The sequence below is a fragment of the Acomys russatus genome, chromosome 3 (genome assembly GCF_903995435.1).
Source record: "Acomys russatus chromosome 3, mAcoRus1.1, whole genome shotgun sequence".
Classification (NCBI taxonomy): Eukaryota; Metazoa; Chordata; class Mammalia; order Rodentia; family Muridae; genus Acomys; species Acomys russatus.
The window spans coordinates 8,716,201-8,726,228 of NC_067139.1; the positions used below are offsets into that span (position 1 = coordinate 8,716,201).

At 53.3% G+C, this 10,028-nt stretch overlaps 1 protein-coding gene across 1 annotated transcript; it reads left to right on the forward strand.

Annotated features, from left to right (window-relative positions):
- The first annotated feature begins 4,140 nt into the window (after positions 1-4,140).
- Positions 4,141-6,263, forward strand: Crlf2 (cytokine receptor like factor 2). Its single transcript, XM_051169268.1, is given in 7 exon segments — positions 4,141-4,341; positions 4,344-4,630; positions 4,756-4,889; positions 5,147-5,309; positions 5,394-5,508; positions 5,662-5,746; positions 5,935-6,263. Coding segments are annotated over 7 exon segments (1,107 nt in total). The 5' UTR covers positions 4,141-4,240; the 3' UTR covers positions 6,157-6,263.
- The last annotated feature ends 3,765 nt before the right edge of the window (positions 6,264-10,028 follow it).

Consider the following 10,028-nt stretch of genomic DNA (forward strand, 5'->3'; position numbering starts at 1 on the left):
ACATTTTCCGTGCACTCCCAGCTCAGGCTCCAAGTCCCGGGGTCAAAGGTCACGTTCAGGGAGCTGGGACCTGCTGTTGTCACTGCTGACATGAAGGCTTGGGTTAGAGATGGCAAAACCCAACCCCATGAAGCCTGATCCTGACACAGGAAGTGACCTCACAGCTGGGATTCCCCCGCCCTTGCTCCGCCCTCTAAATGGAAGGCATGATGGGAGCTCCCAGTGGGTCGGCCCACCTCCTGTCAGTCACTAGGGGCTGGGCACTCACCAGGAAGCAGTTGAACCTTGGCGGAGGGTCCAGCACCAGCGAGCAGAGCTGCGCACAGGAGGGCGAGGGGCCAGAGGGGTGGGACATTCATGGCAGAACTGGGAGAGGCAGGAGGTAATGCTGGTGACGTCAGTCTGTCAATCACCTGGGGTAGGCTGGACTGGGGAAAGTTACCCTGTCAATCACATGGGGACTGCAAGTCACCCTGGAAGGGGCGTGGTCTCTGCAGAGACACATAGTGACCCCTGGGTGCCACTCCATGGCAGCCCCGCCCCCAAGTTACCCACAATGTTCTGCCCTGGGAATCACCTGAAGGCTATGGTCAGGTACCGCCCACCTAGCTGGTATCCCTGCGTGCTTTCCTGTCCCTCCCCCACCAGCCCCCTACCCGCCTCAGTACTGATCCCTGTCAGTCATGCCCCTGCCTCAGCAACGTGACACCCCGAAGATGACTGATGGGACTTCCTCTTTTTTACACGCTGCTCACTTCCAGTTTCCTAGCAGTGGTTGAGGTGACTCACCAAAACCTGAGAATTTAGAGTTAAGCCCCCGGGGAGCCCCGTGTGCAAGGGTCACATAGAACAAGTCAGTTGCTGCTATGACCCCTCCTCATTTCTCATAATTCCTGTCACCACCCATAATGCCTCTCTCTACAAGCCTCTCATCAAAGCCTCTGAAAGGCGGAGAGTGGGGGTGGGACTTTTAATTAATTGGGGAGATCCAGGCTTCAGGGATCCCCTAAAGAGAGGGTCTCTTGGCAGTGCATCACTGACCCCTCAATGCCCCACCCCGTTAGCCCCATGACCCAGAAGTAATTACTGGCAGTTCAATCCCGGAAGTAATTACTGGCAGGAGTTCAATCCCTGTGCTATCAGGACAAGATCAACCCACAGGCTACATCTGGTCCTGGGCCCACCTGACCTTGAACCTTGCCCACCCATTGTCGCCTGTCACTGGGACAGAGCCTGCCCTTCGGAGCACACAGTAGGCCTGCAAGTCCTGCCCCACCCACAGCCACTTCCAGTCTCCATACATATAGAATGGTATGCCTGCCCTCGGAGGTGACCGAATGGCACACACACAGTAGGGCAGCATCAGAGGATTGGAGGTCACCAGAAGCGCCTATTCGCTCTCCTACCCAGACCTCAGAGCTAGGGACACCAGAAGTTCCCCCTGGATCAATAGACTCACCAGGGCAGGGGACTGCCCTTGATGACAAAGCTGCCGTTTCTGGTGGTTCTGGTCCCAGCAATTCTCCTGCTTCGGCTGTGCAGGGTGGCCCCGGCGAGCTGCAGAGCCGTGTCTGTCCGTCTGTCTGTCTGTCTGTCTCCCGCTTCCTCATCTAACGGTTGGGAAACCTGGAGGGGGAAGAGAGGGCGGTGATTGACAGCTACGACTTGTCAGTCAGTCAGGGCTGGGTGACGTCACATAGCTGACCATGGTGATTGACAGCTGTGCCCAGCATGGCCGTGGTGATGTCACAACTGGATATGGAGACCCGGTGATTGACAGCTGGACCCATGAGCGGGGCCTGTGAATTCACAAGAGGGCGAGGCCTGCAGAGGGGTAGGTTGCTGACAGAATATTGACAGGAAGGATGAAGGGACGTAGGGGCTGGCCGTGTGTGGCATGTGATGTTACTTCAAGGCCTTTTTGATGTCATCGGTCAGGGTGGCGTTGGCGTGCTGTGTGACATCATGCACAATCACCAGAGTCAGGCCCGCCTGTCAATCTGTCTGATTACGTTGACCCTCCAGCTCCAGGTCACATGATCCTCCTGGATGACTTCACAGGAATCAATCTGTACATCACAGGGGTCACACATTATATGTGGGCTGAGCTTTATTGAATCCCCCATGATCCTCAGCGCCGCCTAGCAGAGGACAGGGTCCATCCCCTGTCATTCATCTGTAACCCACTCCCACAGTCACCAAGTTACAAGCACTCCTCCTGAACCCTCTGATTGCTCCTTCGCTCCTTTTCTTCCCACAAAGCCCCTCAGCCCTCAGGCCCCGCCCCTACCATGAGGTGGTGATTCCCCTTGTACTGTCCACCCTCCTCCCAGTTCTTGAGGTTTGCTGAGGTCTACTCAGGACAACCATTCACACTCGAGTCTGAAACAGCACGATCGCGAAGCATTCTGGGAAAGGGTGGGGGAATTCCCTGAGTTCGCCCCCGCCCCGTCCCCATGACATGTTAGTACCGCAAGTGAACCTATCAATCAGTCACTTGGCTTCCAAGGAAGCCTCGACTTCCTCACAATCCCCCGGGGCCTCAACGCGGCGTGGAGGGGAGCGCAGCCCGGTCTGTACATTCTGGTCTCCCTGTGTCTGTCCATCCGCCATGGTCTTCTGTGCCTGGTCCATCGCCGTGATCCTCCTGCTGCAGCTCCTATCCGGAGAGGCCCAGAGCGCAGGTGAGAGGGGAAGGGCGTGGGGTGGGAGCTGGGCCTCGGGAGAGAGGGCGGGCCCCTGGAAAGAGCTCACTGTGTGCTTTACAAGCGAGCCTTGCTGTGGGCTGCGGCCGCATTAGCATGTATTTGCATATGCACATGCAGTGCGGACGCCCGCCTCAGGCAGCAGCCTATTATAAAAACCCTTCAATCAAACTTACATACCGACTAGCCTGTTTTTGCATGTGCGTAAGGCAGAGGGAGGCCGTTTGGGGTATCATTTAAATGTTCTTCGTGAATATTCATTTATTGACCATGTTTTTATTTGAACATTAATGAGAGTGGGAACAAGCTCTGGGGAGGGCACTTGTCAATCACAACGCCATGGGCCAGGCTGCGCTTTCCCCGGAATCTCCGTTTCCTGGAACGTCTATGACGTCAATTCCTGCTTGATCCGCCTCTCCCCCTCCCTGTGGTTTTTCTAGGAAAACACCGACTCAGATCTGGGGTCAGGAGCGGCTGAGCTGAGGGCAGGCAGAGACGGTGGGGTGGGGTGCTTCCAGTTCGCGGAGCAGGGCCACGGGCGCGGACAGCCCTTTGTGCTCCGAGGGTCAGTGCCTACCACGCACGGTCCCCTCTCCCCAGGTGTGACAGGCCAGTGGCTGTGCACCTCGCTCCTCCCTCCCCACACCAGGACCCCCCCCCAGGGTTAATGGGGAGGGCACCGAGGTTTCCGGAGCCACTTCCTGCTGTCCGGGGTCCTGGTCCTGTCCGCAGTCAGGATGTCTCCTTTCTCACGATGTCCTGAGCCTCAGATCCCAGACAGGAGTGGAGCCACCATGCAGCGCTGGTGTTGTGCCCTAAATGTGAGACCCTCCCCTCCAAACAGACCACCCAGGAGCCCAGTCCAAATGCAATCACAAAGAAGTCTTAATTGCAGACTCCAGCCCAGGACACCCCTATACACTGACTCAGCTGATGCAGGGGATTTGACCGAGTCTCAATTGAGAGGTTTTTGTTTGTTTGTTTTAAAAATAGGTTTTAGACAAAGAAATGAGCTTTACAGTATATGATTGGATGGCATTTGGGCAGAAAAGCTGCAAGCAGGGAGTTACAAGCCTTGGCATTTCATGGTTGGGTAGCAGGTGTAGGGGCAAGGTGGCCTATAGAAAAGACTGGTTTAGAACCAGTCATGGGACGTTAGGAACTTTGGGCCTGGCTTCTCCTAATTGGCTGTTGCTGCTGTTTACCAGATTACCTGCTGCTGATCAGCTTGACCAGCAGAGTATATTTGGACTTTCCTAAGGTAGATGGTTGTGTTGCTGGGGAACTTTTTTTTTTTTTTTTTAGAATAGTTCGTGCTTTTTCCTGGAACCTGGGTTCAGCCTTGGCCAGGTTTAACACAAAAACTGGAGTTTGTCTGGTCCTTACACTGGAAATTGAACCCGGGCATCAACAGCAGCCGGCAGCCGCTTTCCCTCCCAGGCTCCAGCTGAGGAACACCCTCAGGCACTATTGGGCTGTCCACCCCACCCCGTTGTGACATCATCTGTCCGGTGGTCCCGCCCCCAGGTGATGTCATGAATGTCAGCATCATCTGCTACGACCGAGAGACCATGGAGGTCACGTGGGACCCTACCACCCACTTGGGGACCAACTTGAGCCTGGAGTTCCGGTGAGCAACAGCACCTGGGCCCACCCGTTGCCACTCACTTCCAGTAACAGACACGTACCTACCCCTTCCACTTGCCACTTCCTGTGTCTGCCTGTCCCCGTCCCCTCCCATGATGCCTTGTTCTCTGGCAGTTATCCCATAAGGCAGCAGGAGCCGCATCCCTGTCCTCACTACTTCCTGCTTGGGGGATTCACTTCTGGGTGCACCTTCCCTGCAAGGCGAGATCTGTTGGAGGTCACCATCCGGAAAGGGAGGCGTGAGGTTTTCAAGCGGACAAACAAGGCATGGAACTACCGTGAGTACAGGAAGTGACATCAAGACCAAAAGTGTGTAGTGTCAAGGCCCCTGTCAGCCGCCCTCCCCTCTGTCTGAGGGGTATCAGGCACCTAGTGCCAATTCCCGCCCCCTCCCCCGCTGCAGTGAAGCCCCGCCCCCTGCAAAACGTCACGCTCCATTGGCTGGAGGACTCTGTCGTCGTCACGTGTCGCCCCCATCCTTACAGCAACCTCCTGTATGAGGTGCAGCACCGCAGCTTCGTGGACCCAGAGTGGCAGGTGAGTGATATCAGGGTTCCCAGCATGCTCTCTGTTCTGCAGAGGGCACCGCCTGTCAGCCATCTACCCTAGTGTCAATCACGCATCATTCGTCCGTCTGTCAATCGCCTGTACGTGTGTCAGTCACCAACCATCCACCAATCAATGCATATGGCCCACCAGCCCCGCCCCTACCGACCTGCTCTCTGTGCTACGCAAAGGGGGGGGGGGGAGTCCCAGAGCCCAGTGTCCACATCAAGTGACTCATCCACCCACAGACAGAGTCAGCGACCTCCTGCAACGTGACGGTTGGCGGGCTTGACCATGAACGCTGCTATGACTTCCGGGTCAGGGCGACGCCCCAGAATTTTTACTATGGACTCCAGGCGCGCCCAAGTGATTGGTCCCACGTGATCCGCTGGGAGGCAGGGCAGCGCGAAGGTGACGTCACAGGGTCGGTCAAGAATGACAGGAGACATGATTGGCAGATGAAAGACTGACAGGTCACCCCGCCCCTCACCACAGGCTCCTGCCCGTACCCGGCGCCGCCCAGACCCAGACCCCAACCCCTCCCGATCGTCTGTGGCCTTGCGATGCTGCTGACACTGCTGCTGCTCCTGTTGCTGCTGCGGCTGCGAAGGTGAGGGGCGGGGTCACGTATCTGGTGACATCATGGCCAGCCGTGACGTCATCAACCTGCAGGCTGGCAGCGAGTGCAGGAATCCGGGGAACCAGACATGACCTGCCTGCGGGGCTTCCTTGGCCTCAAGCTGACCCCTGACCCTTGAACCAGGGTAAAGAATGTCCTCATGCCATGCGTGCCTGATCCCAAAGGCTCCTTTCCCGGGCTGTTCGAGAAGCATCATGGGAATTTTCAGGTATAGATCCGACTTCCTGTCCCACTTCCTGTTTGACTGTTGTCAACCTTACTATGGAGTAGTGCGAAAACTTCCGGGGGCCCTGTCTCCCGCCCATGATCTCCACCCCCCACTTCCTGTTCCTATGAGTGACAGCTGACCTGGTGAGCCGACCCACCCTCCCTGCTACGATGCTCTGCTCCTGGCAGGAGTGGATCGCCGACACGCAGGCCATAGCCCCGGTGCCAAAGCTAGAAGTTAGCGCCGAGGACGATGACATCATCCTACCCCAAGGGAAAGGGGCGGAGCCTGAGGGTGATGTGCCCGCGGGGTTTCCCGAGCTCATGCACCAGGACCCGAGAGGCGGAGCCCAGTTGTCGGTGGGCGGGTTCACGTTCCTGACAGATGACAGCGCGTACATGACCTTGTGACCCCAGGCGACCTTGGCGTCCCCGTAGCATTGCCGTGTCAGAGCAAAGGTCAGTGTGTGGAGAAGCTGTCCCCTGTCCACCACGCCTTAGGCCTTCCCTTGTCAATCACACCCACAGCTCTTCCCTGTCAATCACCCCTCAGCCCCTGCTCATAACCCTTCCCTGTCAATCACGTCTCAGGACCCGCCCACAGCCCGCCTCGTCCTCCAAGGCGCCTGTGTTTGGCCATGATGGACTCCGCTCCCAGAACGGAATATAGTGAACACGAAGACGCTGAGCTCCCAGCGTCAGCCGCATCCTAGCATTCCGTCACTGACGCTCCCAGCTTCGCACGCCAGGCTCAGATGACCACGGAGGGATTGGGGGAAGGGGCGGCAGGTAGCAACAGTTGCTTCCGGGTCAATTCCTGTATCGCTTCCTGTAAAGCAGTAAGATTTCTGATGCGTGCGCTGTGATGTCAGCAGGGTCAGGGGTCACCCCTGGCTCCCTCTGCCTACGCACTATTATTATTTATTTATTTATTTATTTGCGCCACCCTGTTGTCAGAGTCACCGCGGACGCCGGGGTCTCATAGGTCCGCTCGTAGGCGGGGCCGGAAGCTGCCCCGGGTCTCTGGGATCCGGATGGAAGCCGAGCGGACGCACTTCAGCCGCTGGAGGTGGGAGCGGAACTTGGTTCTCCGAGCTGAGGCGGCAGTGGGCGTGGGCCGCGACCGGGGAGGCTGCTGCGGAAGGCTCAGTCACTCGCTAACGAGCACTTCCGGCGGCCCAGACCGGACAGGGTCCTCACCACGTGACCCCGCTTGATTGACAGCTCCGGCCGGATCGCCGGGAAGTCTACACATTCTGTTCTAAGGATTTTTCCTTTGCATCAGATGTAGGTTCTGGGAACTACACTCGAGTCCTTTGCACGATCAACACGTGCTCCGAGCCACTGAGCCATGTCTCTGGCCCCCAAATCAGCATAAATCGAGCCAAGTTTCGGGTGTGAGGGCATATCTCTAACCCCAACAAGTGGGAGGCCAGAACACTGCAAGCACCGCCAGCCCGGCTACACAGTAAGATCCTGTCTCAAAAGGAAAGCGGAGCTGACAAAAGCTGCACTAAGTATTAACGATAAAGTATTCTAAGTTATCAACTACCAGGGCGTAGGAAAGTGAGTGGAGGAAATAAAAACAGGGAAGAAATATCAATAAACATACAGGGTCCCGCCGTCAGGGTGATCTGTGGTCAAAATAATTTACTTACTTTCTTATCTATTGATTTGGAGAAGACAGGGTTTCACTGTGTATCCTGGGCTGACCTTAAGCCCAATCCTGCTGCCTCCACCAGTGCTGATCGGACCAGCCTTTAATCTCAGGAATCAGGAGGCAGAGGCAGGGGTTCTCTGTGAGTACACGACCAGCCTTGTCTAAACAGTAGGCTACAGGCTGGCCAGGATTACATGCACACGCACACACAACCCCTCTGATGCATAAGCCCATATCCAAACATCTAAGCCACTCTGGTTACTACGAGGTAAATCTTCACCAACGCTTTGCACACGGAATACACGTCCTTCATAAAGTCTAGTCGATGGCTATCATGGTACCCTTATGTTTCACAGTTGTTTTTACTAACTCGTAGTAAGTATAAAAAAAATAAGTCTAGAAATGTGCCTTTGAGGTACTTCAGAAGTTGTGCATATTTGAGTGGAAGATGGCCCAACTGTAGTGTGATAAACTCAGTACCATGTGGCCTAGACCCAGTCTTTGAAGTTGCCAAATTAGCAGAGGGAAAACTAGACATAATGTATATGAAGCAGATCTAATTTGGGAATAAACCATTAAAAAGACTCCAAAAGGACGAATCCATGCATACTGTGTGCATTATAGGAAAATACGCAATGTCATCTGTCAAAGCAAAACTACTCATTGTCACTGCCCTTTTCCAAAATGCATTTTTTTTCTCTGTGTAGCCTTGGCTGACCTAGACTCACTTTGTAGACCAGGCTAGCCTGGAACTCACAGCGATCCACCTGCCTCTGCCTCCCCAGTGCTGGGATTAAAGGCGTGCGCCACCATTGCCTGGCCCCAAAATGCATTCTTACCTTCACCCTACACAAGTCCACAGGCTGACACAGCAGAAATGTGAACACATTTTCACTGTAGCAGATTACAGGTGGATGATTTCTGTGTATCAAAGCTAAAGGTCTCAGCAGCTGGAGAGATGACTCAGCGCATAACAACACTGTGTTCTTCCAGAGGTCCTGAGTTCAATCCCCAGCAACCAGATGGTGGCTCATAACCATCTATACTGGAATCTGATGCCTTCTTCTGGCATGTAGGTGTATATGCAGATGGAGCACTCATACATTAAAAAAAAGTAAAATCTTAAAAAAGAAAAAAAAAAAGGCATAGAGCAGGTGATGTGTACAAGACGGACATATAGAAAGCAAGCTTACTATCAGATACAAAGGCTGTGTGTGTGTGTGTGTGTGTGTGTGTGTGTGTGTGTGTGTGTGTGTGTGTTTGCCTGCTTTGTGTCCCTATAGGAAAGTAGAAAGAAGATGATACCAGTTTAGGATTTTGTTTTGTTTTCTTTTTGGTCTGCTATTGCTTCATATGTACATTTTAAAAAGAAAACATTTTTTGAATGGTCATAAAGGAAGAAGCTCTCATCTGTCAAACAGCTAAACAAAGACTAAGTGGAGGACATATCTCATTAAATAAACTCTTCTGAAGAGGAGATAAACCTGTTTTTGTTGTGATCCCAAGTGTGGGATGGGGAACAGACTTGTGTGAGAACCGGTAAGTTTATCCACAAAGAAGTTGGGGAGCTTGGTTATTGCCAGCTGAAAAATGTCCTTGAACAGACTCTGGGAGGATTGTTTGGCTGTTCATAGCTCCACTTCACGACACTCCTCAAGAGAACTGCTCCAGCAAAGACTCCGGGGCTCCAGGCTTTGGCTGCTGCTCCAGGTTCCAGCAGCAACTTTGTTGGAATTGCTGGTCTGCAAAATCCTGCTGATTATGCCGGGAGAATCCTCAGAACTGATACCCAAAAGGTTTCATTCTTGTTTTTCTTTTTCTTTTTTGTTTGTTTGTTTGTTTACTTGAGACACGGTTTCTCTGTGTAGCCTTGGCTGTCCTGGACTCACACTGTAGATCAGGCTGGCCTCGAATTCACAGAGATCCTCCTGGCTCTGTCTCCCAGTACTGAGATTAAAGGCATGCACCACCACACCTGGCTTTCATTCTTTTCTTTAATCTCCTTTTCCTCTTGCTTAGGCTAGTTGGGTTATAAGGGAGGTACACTTGTTTAATAAGTTCATAATAAAGTATAATTGTTAAGGAAATTGAGCCTACACACTTCCTTTTCAAGAATCTCAAGAAGGTCATCAGAAGTTTTAATGGCCTTGCCCTCCTTGGACTTTAACTTTTATTTTGGGAAACACTATTTTGAAAAGTGGAACATAGTAAGTTTAGACTAAAGAAGTATTATTTTGTAATTCATTGGATGTGAAGAATATCATTAGTAAGAAATAAGAATCTTAAGAATTTAGCCAGGGGGCTGGAGAGATGGCTCAGAGGTTAAGAGCATTGTCTGCTCTTCTAGAGGTCCTGAGTTCAAATCCCACCAACCACATGGTGGCTCACATACTGGGACCTGATGCCCTCTTCTGGCCTGAGGTGTACATGTCTAGGTGGGGGTATATGCATGTATGAGTGAGTGCCACTGCCTTTAGAATCCAGAAGAAGTTGGGCATGGGAGCACAGGAGGCAGAGGCAGGCAGATCTCTATCAGTTTGAGGACAGCTTGGTCTACAAAGAGAGTTTCAGGATAGCCAGGGCTGGTATAGAAAGAAGCCCGGTCCTATACAATATTGAAATC